Source organism: Hoplias malabaricus, chromosome 2 (assembly GCF_029633855.1).
Source record: "Hoplias malabaricus isolate fHopMal1 chromosome 2, fHopMal1.hap1, whole genome shotgun sequence".
Lineage (NCBI taxonomy): Eukaryota > Metazoa > Chordata > Actinopteri > Characiformes > Erythrinidae > Hoplias > Hoplias malabaricus.
Window position 1 is genome coordinate 63,275,045 of NC_089801.1, and position 20,032 is coordinate 63,295,076.

At 37.8% G+C, this 20,032-nt stretch overlaps 1 protein-coding gene across 1 annotated transcript; it reads left to right on the plus strand.

The window, feature by feature from the left end:
- The first annotated feature begins 8,833 nt into the window (after positions 1–8,833).
- LOC136687124 (GTPase IMAP family member 8-like) lies at positions 8,834–18,791 on the plus strand. Its single transcript, XM_066661384.1, has 5 exons — positions 8,834–8,943; positions 14,385–14,469; positions 14,610–15,277; positions 17,047–17,137; positions 17,280–18,791. Exons 2-5 carry the CDS (start codon positions 14,409–14,411, stop codon positions 18,293–18,295), a joined length of 1,836 nt encoding a protein of 611 aa, XP_066517481.1. The 5' UTR covers positions 8,834–8,943; positions 14,385–14,408; the 3' UTR covers positions 18,296–18,791.
- Positions 18,792–20,032: the final 1,241 nt, after the last annotated feature.

Consider the following 20,032-nt stretch of genomic DNA (forward strand, 5'->3'; position numbering starts at 1 on the left):
ATCACATTCTGGTTCTCAAATTTTCAAATATGAAAATGTTCAAATATGGGACCTAAAAATTCAAAATCATGTGTTTTCGCTCATATGAACACTGTTTTAATAATACTCACGGTAAGGGACTTAGCATTCAAAATCTGGCATGTCTATATCAAAAGCAAGTTAACATAAGATGTACATAAATTAACAGTGATAGGACATACAGAGTTGCTTTCAGAGGTATCAAAGAAGTGTGCTTAATTACTCCTCATACACTATAGGCCTACTAGAGTGAAGGAAACTGAAATTAAATAAATTCTTCACTGACTTACATTTATAAAATAAAATGTAGTTTTACACTCATCATATGAATTATTAAATGATTATTTTTTTCCTTTTTATATTGACACTAGAAAAATAAAACAACTTCTCTTTTATATACATCAGTATAAAATAATAGGCACAATATACATGTTCAAAACTTTACAACATTACTCACTTCAGTTCACACACATAGACTTTAGCAACACCCCTGCTTTTGATAGCACACTAGAAAGCAACATAAATTTACCAGAGCATCTAAAAAGACATATGTTTCTCACCTTTGCTCTATGTTTCAAAGCTAAGCTAAGCACACTGACGTCAGGCTTGCAGTGGCTCACAGATGGAAGGTAAGTGATTACCCTATAATAAACCATTTAAATGGTTACCAGTAAATATTAACGAGAATTCTTGTATTCGGTAAACCTCATCCCAGCGATAAAACTCATCTCCTTCGTTCAGTCACTCAGTTCCTGACTCCTAATAGGTAAGTTCACTGACATTCTCTTTTCCATATCATAGTGTAATGCTGATTGTTCTCTGTTTTTTTCCATCATTTTAGCAGACAGCTGCTCTCATTCTCACGGCTGAGAACCAGATGATTGGCTGAAGGTGACCTGCATAGCCCCTGATTGTCTGTTGAGGCCTAGGTATCACCCACGTGGAGTTATGTGAATGCAATTCAATTACAATATACATTTTTAACCTCTGCTGATGTAAACAAGTAAACATAATTTATTATATACTATATACTTTCTCTATTGGGTTTATCCAAGTGTGTGTTTTTTTTCTTTCCCAACTGGGCTATTCCTGGTATCTCTGGTCTCCAAACAGCTACTCTATATGATGCTGAAAAGTGCTTGGAGCATTGCACAATCCAAATGGTATGTGTATGAATTCAAACAATCTGAATGAAATTTAAAAAGATGTCTTCTCACAATTTGCCTTTGCTACTGGGACCTGACTGTAGACACTAGTCAGATACAGATTTGTAAACACTTAGCCCCAAATGAGGCATCATCTATTTGAGGCCATGTAAAAGCATCCCTTGAGGTAATTACATTAAGCTGCGAAAGTCTACACAAAGTCGAATGGAACCATATGTTTTCTGCACATTGACATCTCAGGATGCATAGTGACTACATTCAGGACTGACCACTTCCTGATCTACTATATACTGGATATGGGCATTCACCAATGATACAGCTGGCATACTGGGGTTTCATCTACAAAACGTTTGGTATGCTGCACCTATGTAGTGCACCCCAAGTCTTCAATACCTTGACTAAATTTTCCCCTATACTTCTCTAGAAATACAAACCTCCTGTTCCTGAGAATCCAATAAATTAGCCCAACCTACCCAAGAAAAAATCTATTTCTGTTGTTGGTTTGCATTCACTGTATTGGACATTCACAGTTACCTGTTTACCTACTTCCTGCACTAAAAATGTATGAGTTCCACTGTCGATAAATATACCTCATGGAGATCTCCAAAAAACAATTTTGGTGCCACCCATCTAGCCTGAGTGCCTATATTCACAACATTTTCTTGGACAATACCATGCTCTACCAATAGTAATGCAGGATATATAACTCAATCTGTAGGCAGATAAATATCTTCAATAGCCATAGGTTCTAACAAACCTAAGAACAATGAGGACCCTAAACCCTGACCACATATGGTTCATATAAACAGGAAACCAGGAGGAATAAAAACAGTGGCAGCTGGGTGAATAATAAAATGACCCACAGCCCCAGTTTCCGAAACTTGATCTAATTGCTGGCACATCATCCCACATTGCCGTCACTCCCAAGCCTGTTGAACATAACCTTGAGGCAAACAACCTGCCCCATACTGTCCAAACCATTCCATATAGTGGCAATTAATAATATTCATGCCCAAGGGACCTGGAACAACATCATTTTGCCCTGTATCTGTATTTGCCACAGAATCCCTTAAAGACCCATATTGTAAAACACCTGTACTTCCAGGTCCAGATACCCAAACAGGGTATTGCTAAGCTATTAGCATCCCTTAACTGCAACCAACTATAAGGCTGCCATTGGGTCGAAAAAGCTGACTGCAAATTTTCTAAAAACATTCCACTGTAATAGTGGTAACCACTGACTCTGTAACCAACAAATGTTTCATTAGTACTCCTCACAACAGTACCTCTGATATGGGACAGCTGCCAATAAGGTCTGTAGTGGCTGGAACATACAGCCTAATAAATTCCCACCTAATACCTGGGCATGAACAACAGTGGGTTCTTGTGTTCTGGCCTGAAAAAGTCTTAACTGTCCCATCTGCCTAACTCTCTTTCCATGATACTGCTTGCCATTTCCACAACTCAAAACAGTTTTATTTTCTGGCTTAATACACCACATACAAATTGGCTTCCCAAAACCACAAATCATATCCTTTATGTGCCCTGAGACCCCCTATTCCTATCAAGCTGTCTAACAACAGAAATTTAGCACCAGAGCATCTAAAAAGACATATGTTTCTCACCTTTGCTCTATGTTTCAAAGCTAAGCTAAGCACACTGACGTCAGGCTTGCAGTGGCTCACAGATGGAAGGTAAGTGATTACCCTATAATAAACCAAACTAGCATTAGCATGGATGATAACAGTAAATATTAACGAGAATTCTTTTATTCGGTAAACCTCATCTCAGCGATAAAACTCATCTCCTTCGTTCAGTCACTCAGTTCCTGACTCCTAATAGGTAAGTTCACTGACATTCTCTTTTCCATATCATAGTGTAATGCTGATTGTTCTCTGTTTTTTTCCATCATTTTAGCAGACAGCTGCTCTCATTCTCACGGCTGAGAACCAGATGATTGGCTGAAGGTGACCTGCATAGCCCCTGATTGTCTGTTGAGGCCTAGGTATCACCCACGTGGAGTTATGTGAATGCAATTCAATTACAATATACATTTTTAACCTCTGCTCATGTAAACAAGTAAACATAATTTATTATATACTATATACTTTCTCTATTGGGTTTATCCAAGTGTGTGTTATTTTTTCTTTCCCAACTGGGCTATTCCTGGTATCTCTGGTCTCCAAACAGCTACTCTATATGATGCTGAAAAGTGCTTGGAGCATTGCATAATCCAAATGGTATGTGTATGAATTCAAACAATCTGAATGAAATTAAAAAAGATGTCTTCTCACAATTTGCCACTGACTCTGTAACCAACAAATGTTTCACTAGTACTCCTCACAACAGTACCTCTGCTATGGGACAGCTGCCAATAAGGTCTGTAGTGGCTGGAACATACAGCCCAATAAATTCCCACCTAATACCTGGGCATGAACAACAGTGGGTTCTTGTGTTCTGGCCTGAAATAGTCTTAACTGTCCCATCTGCCTAACTCTCTTTCCATGATACTGCTTGCCATTTCCACAACTCAAACAGTTTTTTTTCTGGCTTAATACACCACATACAAATTGGCTTCCCAAAACCACAAATCATATCCTTTATGTGGCCCGAGACCCCCTATTCCTATCAAGCTGTACCTGCTGTGTATGAAAAAACACTCTTAAATCCTATAACCCTTTCAAAGAATGTACTGAGATTTAATACATAAAAAAGTAACAGAAAACATGATAAAAATGATTCTAATAATTTAAAATGATACAATAAAAGAAAAGAACTAAAGTGCTGTTACTGAATAAAAGTGCAGAGTATTTTAGACTGAGCTGTAGCTGCTCAAACAGGAACGTTTTAAGTCCTTGATTTAAAAGTGTCTAAAGTCGAGGCTCTTCTAATATTCTCAGTCAGCTGGTTCCATTTAAGAATGCGCCGGAGCTAAACGCTGCTTCTCCATGTTTAGTTTTGACCTGAGGCAGGACTAACCGACTAGTTCCTAAAGATCTGAGAGGTCTGCTCGACTCATATCTCTGTAGCAGATCTGATAAATACACTGGTCCTACCCCATTTAGACATTTATAGACCAGTAATAACACCTTAACATCTATTCTTTAACAGACTGGTATCCAGTGTAAGGATTTGAGGATGGGGGGATGCGATCTCTTCTTTTGCTAATCTGTCTCTCATTGCTGTTCCCAAATAGAATAATCTCTGTTTTATCTTTATTCAACTGCAGAAATTTGTGTTGTTGTTAACTTTGCTGTGTTGTGAAGACAGGTGATGGAAAAGAATCTCCGCAGACACGGTTAAAGGTGTAAATACATCTTTGTTTACAGAAACAGTGTCTAACGGGTTCTTAAGGATCCCGTGAGAGGAGTGTTCAATTCAGCGCTCAAATTCTCTCTCTCCCCGCTCTTGACTAGGACCCCGATCTATATGGTTCTTTCTCCTTTCCAAATATGGTGAACGTAGAGGTTGGTTTACATTTGCATGTTTAAGGGACTATGGGAGGGGTAAAATTTATAGTCTATTACCCTCACTGACAGCTTATCCTAAACATTTCTCTCTGTGGAACACAGACACAGAGCATACATCTAAACATATGAAACAGTGAACATTTCTTAATACTGCGCTTAAGGCCTTATGTTTAAATATACCTCAGTGTCCCATCCAGTGAGTGATGTGTTCAAGACCTGCTTAATTCGTCAACTGGACCAGAGTCGTTTGGGGACAGGGCCTTGTAAATCTGAGTATCATCTGCATAGCTGTGATAGGACAGCCCATAGTCCTGTAGAATCTGGCCAAGAGGAAACATGTATAAATTAAATAAAAGTGGACAAAGAATAGATCCCTGGGGTACACCACAGGTTATTGGCATGTTCTCTAAAATATTATTTTCTATTGCTACAAAGTAGTATGAAACAAACCATTTCAGGACTGTTCCTGAGAGTCCAACCCAGTTTGTGAGTCTATCTATAAGAATCTTATGGTCAATGGTATCAAAGGCAGCACTGAGATCCGGTAGTAGTAAAAGAGATATCTTTCCAGCCTCCGTATTTAAGGGAATGTCATTAATTACCTTAATTGGAGCAGTCTCAGTGCTGTGATTAGATCGGAACCCGGACTGGAATTTGTCTAGGCTGCTGTTTAAGGACAAGAAGCTAGTGATTTGTATGAAAACTATTTTCTCAATATTTTTGCCAATGAACGGTAAATTAGAAATTGGTCTGTAGTTACTTATCTGAGATGATTCTAAATTATCCTTTTTTAGAAGAGGCTTTACAACTACAGTTTTTAGTGAGCTTGGAAAAACCCCCGGCATGAGAGAGGTGTTTACAATGTGGAGTATGTCTGGTGCTACAGTGAGAAAAATTGTAAATTCATTAATAAAATTAGCAATGTACTTTAGAGGCCTGTAGACAGTTACTAGTAATATCTGTGGTGTCCCTTTCAAAACTGCACATAGTCACTCAAATGTTGTGAAGTCATCAAATGATAACTGTCTGCACTGAAAAGAACCATGGAACAGACCTCCACCTTTTTGGAGGAGCCGACTCCATTAAGACAATATGAATTTACAAAGAATATTTACATGACTTTACAAAGAATATTTACTTGTATATTCTCTCCTCTGAGTTTCAATAAGACAAAATTAAAAAGTGGGTCAAAACCTTCTGCACATGGGGAGTGTGTGTGAGTGTGTGTGTGTGTGTTTGTGTATGAGTTGGTAGTGATGGCATTGTGGGAAATGTAGTTCAAAAACAAGTTCACCACTGTTCCAACTTTTACATGATACAGACTGGTGGTGGGTCGGGGTAAGATTCATCAGGTAAATGTAAGTCTGTTGTTTCTATGGTAAAATATAAATAGAGTCCAAACAAAAGAAATAAACGAAGATGCTCAAAAATGTCTCAGTAACTTCCTCATTTGTAACCGACTGAAATTAAACACAAAGATGACCTAAATGTAAATGTCTAACAAGTCAGCAGTAGATTACTCTACTCCTTATAGGACTATTCAAGTAGAAGTAAACTCAACTGGGCCCATGTGGTGCTGGCTGGGTTAAGATGGGCACAGGCTGTAGTTGGCCACCCATGGGCTGTTAGTGGGAAGCAGGTGGGTTGCGTGTATCAGATAAATGTACAGAGTGGCAGAATTGGTTTGTCTTATTTTAGAGAGATGTTGTGATTCCAGATGGTGTTCCCAGGTTGTAAATCATGAAACTGTGTGGTCTGCTGAATGTTTGTAGCTGGTCAATGAAGGATACCACTTCAGCTTTGTCTATATAAGAGTGTCTCTGCCAAAAGCTGATTCCTTTGTAGTTTCCTCTCTAGGGTCCGGAGGCTTATTCTGATACTGTGTAAATGGTTTAAAACACAAAGTTCATGATCTGTGTCTTGATGACTGTCATCAAGGACTACTTCAGACACAGATTCACAAATCATGAAATCCAGGTCTTCTCTGTTTCTCCACCTACTACAATTCTAGACACCATCTCAAAATATCAAAATATTATTCCAACATAAAACAATATTATAATATTATAATATTACAGTATTACAACAGTATCACAAAATACTGAGACAGTAAAATATTGACTTGGTAACTCTAAAATAATGAGACAGTATTTTTAAAATAGTGAGATAGTATCTGAAAATAATTAAATAGCTATTTACTTAATAATGAAATAAATATATAGTTGTCCAGTCACGCAGAGCAGGACTTGAACCCATGACTTCCAGGTCTCTGGAGCTGTGTGATAGCGACACTACCTGCTGTAATGTAAATATCTAAAAGTAACAGGGGTGGCATGGTGGTGCAGCAGGTAGTGTCACAGTCACACAGTTCCTGGAGGTTGTGGGTTTGATTCCCCCTCAAGGTGACTGTCTGTGAGGAGTTCTCCCTGTGTCTGAGAGAGAGAGTCTGATGATGTCCTCTGCTGGAGAGTGGAAAGTGTTGCATCACAGAGGTGTGGTTTTAATGAACCAATGAGATTTCCTCATTTTCTTTTCACGTCATGAAACCATTATATGAAGCCATTATACTGACACCCATAGGCTTAAATGTTACAGTGAATCTTTATTACACTTATTTTAAACATGGCTGCCCCCATGTTGAGGACCACTCTAAGGAGTATAAACTGGTTAATTCAGGGCCTACAAAGCAATTTGAAATCCTCATGTGAGATACATGTTATGGCAAATTTGTAAACATACAAAATCACTGTACATTAATGTATTACACTGCTCTCACTCTCTCTCAGAGAGATTCAGATGGATGTAATAGTTTTCCTTCTTCTGTAACAGATTTCCTTCTTCACAAGTTTCCTACGAAGAGTCTCCTCTTCTCTGAAAGGTTCTAACTAAGATCTGGATTTTTTTTCTTTTTATCTCCTTTTCTGCTTCATACTCTACTTCATTAAGTTTATACTGATTTATTTTCTTCAAGATCTGGGCAATGACTTGTAATGTGTGCATTTCTCTCTATGTAGAAAGCAGTGATTTGTGTTGCTAGTTCTGGTCTGGATTTCCTGTGCAATGCTGCCTTTGGAATATGTAAGTATCCATTCGGTAGGGAATCAATGAGTTAAAATTTTAATCTCTGCAGATGATCATTGATCAAATCACCAAGGGTTTTAAGAATGTAAGCTGGTGTTGTCATGATGAAAGTCTGAAACAAATCAGAGGTTTATATATTTTTAAACTTGTTCAAATTACATGATTTATGCCTTTGGGTAAAAAACATAAATAAAATTTGCCTATATTAAAAATACATACATTTCTGAAACTTTATTAATTCGTGGAACAATAACCATGTTTGTACTAAAGTCTAAAATTGTAATGCAGACAGAAACAGTTGTATTTAGTGATGTACACCCTGTTATTAACAGAATTAAATAAATGAATGGCTGACATTGTTTCCCCTCCTTTTGAGGGTGTACTGTGAATATATTTTTTATAACGTCTTTCTGCTGACACCTGCCCTCACTCTCTGTGAGAAATGAATCCTTAAGGGGGTTAAGAATAGTCCAGTTTTATTTTAGAGTGTATTCCACCTTAGGAATGTTGTCCTTGGAGATGCTCTGTTGTTTCAAATCAAAGTATCAGCACAAACATTTGAAGAAACTGTTGAACTAGAGGCCCTTTCAGTTTTATATTAAAGTATTTTAAGTAGTAAGTGTCTGATGGGTATTTCATTTCTGCACATGTTTGAGTTGTTGTATCACAGTTTTAGGTTTTGAACTATGTACTGATTGTTATAAGGAGAAATACAAGAGGATCATCAGACTGAGTTTACATACATTGACTAAAAACTAAAGTATACTGATGATGTTCATTCAGGTTACAGAGTACATGAATATATCAAGAAAATAGAATGAAGATGAACACTGTCGCTTTAAAAAGCACAAATCACAAAAAAAACATAGTACCTTTATTTCGCGTTATTAATAGTGGAATTAGTTATTAATAACTAATATTACTATCCACACCTAACGTTACATCTTAACTTTCGGTTTCAAAATTCAGTCGGAATTCAAATTTATTTTGGCGGTAAATGTGTTCTTCCATTTTCTGATCTTTAATCTCTGTCACGCCCTCAATTCAAATCTAAGCATATCTCTCTCTCTCTCTCGTGTCTGCCCGCATAAGTGAAAGTAAAGTAGTAAAGTAACGGTTCAGCGGTGAGAAACCGGGTGTGTCCTGCGCGAGCGACAACAGAGCTGAAGGGAACTGTAAAATCTACTGAATCTATTGTAAATAATCAGGTGAGTACAGCACTCATTTATCTCAGAGGGAGATGTTAAATACTACCCCAGCTAGCAAGGTAGATCTGGACCGATTCTGGCTCAGGCTCGGTACTGTCGGCTGACTGCCGTCTCGGCGTGAATGCGGCACTGCAGTTAGCACACTACACTGATCAGAGCACTTTATTAAATACTGCGTATTAATCGTATGTGGCCCACATCTAAAAGTAAAAGAAAATACTGGTAATTGTCTGGAAAACGATGTAATAGATGTTAAATAAATTAATCATTATTTTAACTTGTTAAATGCCATACAGTTAAAGGTAAGCTCTGTACTGTACTATTTTAGAATATTGACTGGGACACGAACGACAGAAATGATTATGATAAATATTGTTAATAAGGAGACAGTGCAGTGCTGAAGGGAGGACATTGTTATTTAAGTTTTTGAAGACGGCAGCTTTAAAATGAATGAACTCTGAATGAGAAAACTGAAGGTGGCGGAAGTGAACCGCTGTAAAAACACAGAAGAAGAAGACGATGAAGATTCGCGCTCTTTTCTGTGACCGCGGCGCGCGAGCAGCTCTCACCGGCCTCAGGCAGCAGCTTCATCCCGTAAGTATTTCAGTTTAACCTTATATTTTTGGATACATGTGTATTTTGGTATCGCACAAATGTAGTTAACATCGTTAATGTTACGTACGTTATTCTATCAACTGCTTTATCTTACATACGTAATATTGAACCGTTTTTTTTTTCAAATGACAAACTTTAGCTAGCGATAACCTGTTTAAGTCTAGCTTTTTTTTCTCTGACAGAAAACATTTAAATCACATGACAATCGCTCATACATGAGTTATTTTAATTTGAATAATTATGTGATTTGATGGCGTATTTTAAAAGACGATGTGAGCATTTTTGTGGGTTTTTGTGTCACACGGAACCGCTTCCCTCAGTATAAGAAGAAAAATAAGAAATATAACCGCTTAAACACATTTCTCAGTGCTGGTTTTTGGTGTAATGTAATGTTTTAAATACATAATTCCACACACACTAATCCTTTGTTAGGGAGTACAGTGATTAATGGGTTGAAGGAGGTTATACTGAAAACGATAGAAGCCTATTTACTGACAGAAAAAAAATAAACAAAAGAATGTGAAGTAGTTTATTTTTGGAGCTGTGAAGTTAGTTAATTTTTTCAAAATTAACTATGAACAAGAACTAATTCATTTTCTTTATGTAATTATGTAAAGATGCATTGCAGTAAGAAAACTAGTGGGGCAGTGAATAATGCAGGTGAATGCAGGGAGAAAAGCAGATAGGAGGTTAATTCAAGTTTAGATGAGATCTTTAGTATCGGTTGTAGCATAATTGTAATCGTTTGTACTATAACCTGATAATCTTTTACATTTGAAGTTCTGTAGTTAATGAATCTGCATGCATAAGCAGTTCACATTTATTCATTAAATATTTTTATAGAAAATATATTGAAGAGAACAGAACATGTACATAATCTCTATATGTTTAATTATAGAGCTGGAATTCAACAAGGAGTACAACTGAGGTGACTACACTTGAGTGTTCTTTCACTACACTGCACGTCCTGAAGGTCCCTGTTGTCCAGGCTGACAGAGATGAGGATACGGCTGATATTTCCATCATTGTTGAGGGCAGTGAGGTATTGACAAAGTGTGACAACACAGCAGAGGCTTGCAAACTGTTGATCAAACTGATTTGTGCCATGAATAAGTGTCAAATGTGAAACTCAAACTGTTTTAAAGTACCTTTCTGCCTTTTTTTAAATTTATTTATTATTTATTTTTCTTTTCCAAACCTACTGGTGAATTTTAAGCGATTTGTTATATGGCCTTAGCATAGTATATTTTTAAAGAAAAGTCTGAATTTAAATGGCAGTTCTTAGGGTGTAAAACCAATTGGTTTGGTAGAAAACACTATTTGAATGTTAATTGGATTTAGGAAATCATGACACGGCCAATTTCAAATTTCAATGCCAGTTACAAATGTATTTTCTATTTATTTATTTTATGTATTATCTGTATACATTGCAATTGCTGTATGTTTCCATTGTTTAAATGTTGTATGAAAAGCACACTTACTAATATTACATTGTCAGATGTTGTCATTGTGGTGATGCCCTCAGTTGTACATATTTGTACATTTAATTAGGGAACATGATTATATTATAATCGTAGATTTTAAAATGTGTTGATTTCATACACCCTGTTTCATCTCCAGGACTTTTATTATGTTTTTTTGTTATATGACATTTCTATAATGAAATACTACAAACGTGTCTCCCACCGGAGAAGAGAATGCAATGTACCTTTAAGGAACAAAACTGGACTTTTAAACACTTGTACCTTTAGTGACAAATAATGTACCTTTTTCCTGAGTGTAAAAGTTATTTAATAAAGCAGTTATTTCACCATGAACCTGATTGTACCGTTTTCTGAGGGAAGAGAGGGGTCTGTGTGTGTGAAATAAAGTATTGCAACCGATAATGAGCCAGATCTGGGCCGAGTCTGGCACTAATGGCGTGCTTCTGGCTCAAACTCGGCTGTGGTCCGCTTATCGCGATTTAGTTATGGCTTGCCGAACTAGGGCCGAGTCATTTGAGCCGCGCCTCAGCCACAACACTCGGCCGAGTCTGCGCTGAGAGTTTCCCAGACTCGGGCCAGAACTATCGGCCTACTCCACGGCCGAGACTATGCCGACTCCGCGTGCCGGCATCGGGCCGAGTGTTTTTGTTCCGGCGTGCGTGATTTGGCCCGAGTGTGGGCCGATACAATCTTGCTAGCTGGGACTGGGACTCCTCACCTCTCTGAATGTTCAAACCTCGATAAAATCAATAAAACTCATATTCATTAATTAACTCCAGATTCTCTCTAATGGCGAGCACATTATAAGGTACATCTTTGGTTACATTTCACTCTAGAAAAATGAGATGTAACAACTGCAAGGAAATGTTTAATTTTTTTCTGAACTGACTGCAGAGTGTGGACAAATCTGTCCTGCGTGTTCGTTGATGCAAATAATTGGAACAGAAGAGGTTAACACAGAGTTTGAGTGAACAATCAAAACAGTTTTTATTATACAGAATTCCGGGGAGAACAGTACATTCAATACATTTAGCCTTTTACCTCCTGTTCTCCGAAAACCTCGCTTTTTGACTCCTCTTCTTGTACTATGTTCTGTCTGACTCTTAAGCGAGGTGTCTGTATCCGCTCTACAAACACATTTATGGCAGAATGTATGTCAGGGTACAAGGGAAACTGCGGTTGTGTCTGAAACTACCTCGCTGTATATGCCACTTTGTAGTCTATTACATGATATTCAGTGTTATAACTAAAATGTATGTATATGAATTGTATTTATCTGCTGTTTCATATATTTAAATATATGGTATTTTGTAAACATGAATTTATGAGGTGATGAAATATTCAGATTTTAAAAATTCAGACTCACGAACCTACGGAGATCTTGAGGGCCATGGCATTGAAAAAAAAAGATTCAGAGAATAATGTCAGAATTCTGGGAATTATCTTGGAATTATTCTGAGAATTATCTTATTGTCTGTTCATAAGAAACTACAAAACTGAACATTACACCTAATTGAAATTATATTCAAGCAACTCATTTACACGAGAAAACTTTAGTGATGACAAGAACTGACAAGATTATATTTTAACGGTGACACAAAACTTTACATTTCATTAACTGTAAGTAATGTACTTCATAAAGAAACAGGGCATTTATGTAGAAAAGTGTATCTCTCTGTAGCTGAGCCTCTGCAGGAGAAAATGTAAATGTGTAACGGTGGGTGGATGTTATGAAGGCAGACACAAATGCAAAGTAACAGAATTTATTTAAAACAAAGCCCAACAAGACTGAGAAGAACCAAGAATGACCAAAGCAAATAGATACAAGAAAATAAAGAACACAAAGAAATAAACACAGCTAGAGAAAGGAAGCTAGGCTAAAACAGAGTAATAACTAGACTGAAGCATGAAACTGGTAAAAAACAAGAAACAGAATTACAGAGAACTAAAACTGAGACAAACAAGGGACTGGCCAAACAGGACTAAATTAGGGTAGCGCTAAATGCTAACAAACAAACATGGGAATGAACAAGACTGGGTCACATAAAACTAATATCTAACAAGAAAGTTAAACATGGGAACTAAAGCAGAGCTACACCGAACTACAATATTCCACAGTAAACTAAGACTAAACACACAGAGCTAGAACTAAGATACAGAGCTAGGACTAACACATAGAACATATACAAAGACCTGGGAGCTGGGACAGGAACACCAAGTGCAGAAAGATATATGGAATACACACAGAGAATACAAGGAATTTGAAACACATGGAGGAGGAAAAAGGATATGAAATGTTCACCAAAGGCAACACTGAAACAAGGGGCTTATATACAATTGGTATTTCGGCAGTGTAGGCAGGTGCCAAGTCCTGCTGGAAAATCTCCATAAAGCTTGTCAGCAGAGGGAAGAATGAAGTGCTGTAAAATGTCTTGGCAGACGGCTGTGCTGACTTTGGACCTGATATAACACAGTGGACCAACACCAGCACATTTTCCTTCCACTCAACTCTCCATTAATATGCATGGATACAGCAGGAGGGTGTCAGTGACTGGATTCTGGACATCTATCAGTCAGCAGTCTTCCCCATGATTGTGTAGCCTACTGAACTGACTAAGGGATCATTTTAAAGGTTTAGGGAACCTTTGCAGGTGTTCTGTGTTGATTAATTTAATTTTCTGAAATAATGACTTTTTTTTTTTTTATTGGCTGTGAGCCATAATAATCAACTTTAAAATAAATAAACACTGTTCCTCTCTGTTTGTAATGAATATATATAATTTTTAAGTTTCATTTTTTGAATGAAATTAACTTTCCATTGATATCCTTATTTATTTAGATGCACGTGTAATGTCATGTACCCATAGCATTCATTTAGAGAGAGAGAGAGAGACTGCATGCACTAATATTGCCCTTGCCTCATGTGTTGTTTGCCCTTTCATACTATATCTGCGACCACAGTTGTTTAAAATATATTTAGTGTAACTCTTCGGCATGGCCACAAAAACACCATAAAATACATAAAATTGGATATTGGAAACAAGTCAACATGTAAACTACATCATATTCCAGGTTTGTGAAAGGTGTACCCAGGAAACTCAGTGCTGCAGTTTTAAAAAAGATGGTCATACAATATTTGAAAGAGCAGTATCCAGGTTTCAGGTTTAAGATAAAACTTTAACCACACATGAGTCAGAAGTGAGAGATGTAGATCTTTATAGAGTTATGCTTTAGTAACAGTCCAGTTTCAAAATCATTTTACCGCACTTTATTGGCTGAATGTGTAGATTAATCAAATATTGAGACCATTCCTGGACTTTTCTTTCCTGTTGTTTTTTGTAGAGTAACAGCTGTACCTCCATTAGAATGATTTTGTGGCCACCTATACTGGTGTCTATCTTCTGTTGTTTCTACAAATGTCCCGAAGGTAAATTAATTTAATTTTCATTTTCATTCAATTCAATTTTCTTTTTTAATTTAAAGAATTGTTACCAGTGAGAAAAGCTACCACTGTAAACTACATCATCCTGTGTGAAATATTGTAATTAGTGATTCCTGTCGTTTAAGGGCCTGAAGTGAACCCCCATGAGCTCAGAGTGATGCTGGTGGGTAAAAATGGAGCTGGGAAGAGTGCGTCTGGAAACACCATCCTGGGTGAGGACACTTTCAGAGTGGAGGCGTCTCCGTCTACGGTGACAGCACACTGTGAGAGGAGGAACAAAATGGTTTTTGGACAGAACATCACTATAATCGACACTCCTGGGGTAATGGACACATGGCTGACATTAGATCAGAGTCCATCTGATTGTGTCTCTGTGGTGGATCCGAGTCCTCATGTGTTCCTGCTGGTGATCAGTCTGGGAGGACTCACAGAGAAGGTGATGAATCCCCTCAAATGGTTTAAAAAAAACTTTGGAGAAGAAGCTCTGCAGTTCACCATGATACTTTTCACTGCTGGAGATCTGCTGGTGGGGGAGTCCATTGAGAACTTTATCAGTAACAGTGTTGAACTCCAGAGACTTGTCGACACCTGTGGAGGTAGATATCACGTCTTCAACAACAATCAGAAAGACAATACCACTCAAGTTACAACGTTGTTCAAAAAGATAAGTGGAATGTTGTTCCAGTCTTTGGGCTACATTCATGCAAAAGAGGTACAACAGAGGGTCCAGAGAATCACACGAGAAGAAGAGGAGAAGAAGAAAACCAAAGAGATCAAAACAAAGGAAACTTCAGTAAGAGCTGAGATAACATTTATTCTTCTTCAAGCACTTTGAGACCAATTTGAATTAGAAAATTTGGCACAAAAAGCTTAGAACATCTGTCCCTGAAAGCTGCATCATGATTCTTACAATATGCAGCTGTAGAATTTATTTGACTGATTGAGGAAATAGATTTTTTTACATGTAACTTTGCGGAAAATACATCAGAACAGAACAGAGTGTATTTTTACATTAACAGATTGCCCCCCCTTGCCCTGTCCTCTACTGTCCTATGTCTGTCCCTACCATGTGCTCATGTAGCACATGGCTCTGTTTGTGTTTGTTCTTCTCTCCGCCCTGGTCCCACCTCTGCCTCATTAGTGTTTCCAGGTCTTCCTCGTTTATCTTTTCCATTTATACCCCTTTGTTTTAAGTGCTCTCTGGTCTTTTCATGTGTGTGTAGATGTGCTTCCATGTCTCTGTGTTGAGTTTACCCATGTCTACCCTGGTTCACAGCTGTTTCCTGTCTGTGCCTCTCTATTCCTGTTCAGTTTAATGTAGTTTATTTTGTATTCAAGTTTGCTCTTGTTAGATTTGTCTTGTTTTGGTCTTGGTCTTGTTAAATGAAGTGATATGCCATTAATATTTGGCACAGTAAATGTCTTGCATCATTCACAGCTGTGGTGGATTGTAGTAGCCCTGCTGAGCACCTATATCAGTAGACATTAATGATGGTCAGCTAGGAGCATCAAACCTTTTTATACAAATCTACAGACAGAAGATTGCTTGTCTTTGGTCACAGAGGCAAAAAATCTGCTGCTTTGATGCATATCATATGCTACATACTGTAAGATGTTAGTTTAGTCATAAGTCATGACAGCATATTTTTTGTCATTTACATTATTAGGTTAAGTTTTGTGATTTCAACTGGATTTTAAGTTTTCAGCCTTTCAACTCAAATTTTTAAATTACTCCAATGAAGAGGAAATGAAGTAGTGGAATTATCTTGAAATTGTGAGTTATGGCCATGGGTGGGGCTTTGGTATGCTCAGGAAGAGCTCCCAGCATGCACTGTGGGCCCACCTTTTATTTAGGGGTTTTATTTTCATTGTTGTGTGCCGTGAGCGTAGGAGTAAAATATGGGATGTTTACTAGGCCTCATCCTCGGAATAAAGCACTGCAGCTTTGGTGAGGTTCTGGCTAATTCTCTTCACAAGCCACGCCCAAATGCTGCCTGTCACTTGTTTGTGTTCTCTGATGTTCTTTTCAGAGAGGAGACACCGGTCGTCACAATAATTAATTAAAAAAAAAAAAAAGTAATTTTAATTTTAACTTAAATACCTTCGTTGTGTGGAATAACTGCAACAAGCAGTTTAAACTCTAATCAACTTGCAGAAAGGAATTCAAAGGTAAATTTGCCTTAAAGTCACGAGTTTAAATAAATAGTTTTCCTAATTGGATTTGAGTTAAAATTTTAAGGGAGCTTTTGAATGTACGTTTTTAAGTTGAAGCTGTTAAATGTTTACAGTGCATTATTAAAGTCTATGGTTTCTGTTCAAGATCAATGCTAATAATGTATTAATTAATATACAGTTTTAATACTAAACCCCACTGTAGGAGACTAGATTGAGGTATGTGAGGATTAACCACACAGGAGTCAGAACTGAGACATGTAGATCTTTATAGAGTTGAGCTTTAGCTACAGTCCAGTTTCAAGTGATTTTACAGCACTTTATTGGCTGAATGTGTAGAGTAATCAAATATTGAGAACATTCCTGAACTTTTCTTGTTATTTTTTGTAGTGTAACAGCTGTACCTCCATTTGGATGGCTTTGTGCCCAGCAGCAGTTGTTCTGGTGTCTATTGGCTATTATTGGTACACACGTTCCCCAGGTAAATTAATTAAATTTTCATTTAAATTCAAATTAATGAACTTTTTTTAAGTTTAAGAAATTATTGCCAGTAAGAAAACCTACCGCTGTTAACTACATTGTCCTGTGTGAAATAATTTGATTAGTGATTCCTGTCGTTTAAGGGCCTGAAGTGAACCACCGTGAACTGAGAGTGATGCTGGTGGGTAAAACTGGAGCTGGGAAGAGTGTGTCTGCAAACACCATCCTGGGTGAGAACGCTTTCAGAGTGGAGGCGTCTACGGTGACAGCACACTGTGAGAGGAGGAACAAAGTGGTTTTTGGACAGAACATCACCATAATCGACACTCCTGGGGTAATGGACACATGCCTGACATCAGACCAAAATCCGTCTGATTGTGTCTCTGTGGTGGATCCGAGTCCTCATGTGTTTCTGCTGGTGATCAGACTGGGAGGATTCACAGAGGAGGAGATGAATCCCCTCAAATGGATTCAGGAAAAGTTTGGAGAAGAAGCTCTGCAGTTCACCATTATCCTCTTCACTGGTGGAGATCTGCTGGAAGGGAAACCCATTGAGGACTTTATCAGTAACAGTGTTGAGCTCCAGAGACTTGTCGACACCTGTGGAGGTAGATATCACATCTTCAACAACAATCAGAAAGACAATACCACTCAAGTTACAACGTTGTTCAAAAAGATTAATGAAATGTTGTTCCAGTCTTTGGGCTACATTCACACACAAGAAGTACATCAGAGGGTTGAGAGAAACACACGAGAGGAAGAGGAGAGGAAGAAAACCATAGAGATTAAAGAGATCAAAGCAAAGGAAACTTCAGTAAGAGCTGAGCTGGAAAGACAGATCAGAGAAGAGGAGGAACACAAGAGGATAGAGTTAATGAGCAAAATGAAAGAGGAGGAAAAGAGAAACATTGAGAAGAAGGAGAAAGAGATCAGAAAAGAAGAGGAACACAAGATGATAGAGTTCATGAGGAATATGATAGAGGGGGATATCAGAAACATTGAGAAGAAGGAGGAAGAGCTCAGAAAAAAAAAGGAACTCAAGAATATAGAGTTAATGAACAAAATGAATGAAAAGGGAAATCAGAAACATGGAGAAGGCAAAAGAGATCAGAAAATAAAAGGAACTCAAGAGGAGAGAGTTAATGAGCAAAATGAATGAGCAGCAAATCAGGCAAAAACAATTAGCACAATTACAAGCCAGTTCTATAGGCCATGTGTCACACTCTGATGCTGTCTTGTGCTTTCCTGCTGTCTGTCTCCCTTGTTTCCTTGTTTGCTAGGAGCACATGACTCTGTTATTCTTTTGTTCCTGTCTCCTCCCTTGTCTTTGCCTTAGCCCTGCCCTGTCATCCTGTCATTTCTGTTCCCACATGTGCCTCCTTGTGGTCCTGCCCCCTTATTATCAGTCTCAGGTGTTCCTCTCCGGTGCTGTGTATTTTAGTCCCCTTGTTTCAGTGTTTCTTGACTGGACATTACCATTCTTTTATTTGTTTGGTCTGCTTATGGCTTTGTGTCTGTCTGGTCAGGGTATACACCCTGTTTGTTCCTTTTAAGTCTGGTCTGTTTGTAAGTTTCTCCCTTGTTGGCTTGTAACCCTTTCTCTGCTCCGTTTGAACTCATTTATATTTATTCTGTTTAATTAGTCTTCGCTTACTTTTTAGTCCTGTTTCTGTTAACTTTAGTTCAGTCAAGTTTAGTTTGTACAGTCCATTGTTTGTTTGGTTTTCTTACTTTTATTAAATCTGTTGTGTTATCGCACTTACATCCGCCTCCGTCATTCCACCACGTCAGCTGATAGATGTAGCAGAATTATACACAGTTTGTCCAAAATGCCACTTAATAGCTCCTAAGAAAATCTGACAGAGTACAGCTAATAAAACTTCCCATTATTGAGTGGGACACGGGGAGAACACACCAACTCCTCACAGACAGTCACCCGGAGTGGGAATCAAACCCACAACCTCCAGGTCCCTGGAGCTGTGTGACTGCGACGCTACCTGCTGCACCACCGTGCCGCCCTTAATAGATATAATATGTATATCTATTAATTTATCCTATTAATACAAAGTTACTATAGCTGGAGCTCAACATCACAAAACCAACAAAGCCAACATATAAAACACCAAAACATCTACTTTTTTTTATGTTAGGTCTACACTGTAAAACTTAGTTGGCCATAAACCCTATAAAATAACTTCCTTTGACAACAATGAACAGGGATTATTCAGCTCAAATAAAGACCATGAATGAATCATTATTTAATCCAAAGTATATGCTGGAGTTGAATAAACCCAGTTGAATAGTTAGTTATCACATGATATAACTACTTTTGAATGTAAATATGTAAACACCTCCAAATATACAGAGAGAATCAGCTTTTTTACATTAGTTCTCTTGACTTCTAATAATTTCTTTCATGTTTAGTTACAGAGCGACAAACTATCATTCAACCTAATGCTTTAAATTATAAATTTATGGCTAAGAAAACCAGCATATTTGCTGATTGGAGATGTGTTTTACACATGGACCTGCATCGTGATGAGAGGTAGATTTAACAGGGCTTTTAGATTTTGCAAAAGCCTTTTCATACCTTTGTGGCTGAACTTTAAGTCAATAGTTCCCAAACTTTAGCACATTTCACCAATCACAAAAATGTGGCAGAAGCATCTCGTGTGCTTTGTGCTATCGGGAACGTGCCCCAGAACAGCCAAGAAGGATTCTGTCTGTGCGCATATCTCTTGCACACAGGAATGACTGACTGGCCTCATCGCCTTGCTTTGCAAAACACTGCATTAAATTTATGGTAAAGCTGTGATGGTACCTACAAGGACTGAGCATGGCCATCTCGTTTAAAACCAATGTATTACCAGACAACTGTGTCTCCCTTTTTATTACA

Coding starts and splice junctions, on each gene's coding strand:
- LOC136687124 (XM_066661384.1), top strand. CDS start 14,409: ATGATTTTGTGGCCACCTATACTGGTGTCTATCTTCTGTTGTTTCTAC. Junction 15,278..17,046: donor TCAAAACAAAGGAAACTTCA/GTAAGAGCTGAG, acceptor TATTTTTTGTAG/TGTAACAGCTGTACCTCCAT. Junction 17,138..17,279: donor TTGGTACACACGTTCCCCAG/GTAAATTAATTA, acceptor CTGTCGTTTAAG/GGCCTGAAGTGAACCACCGT.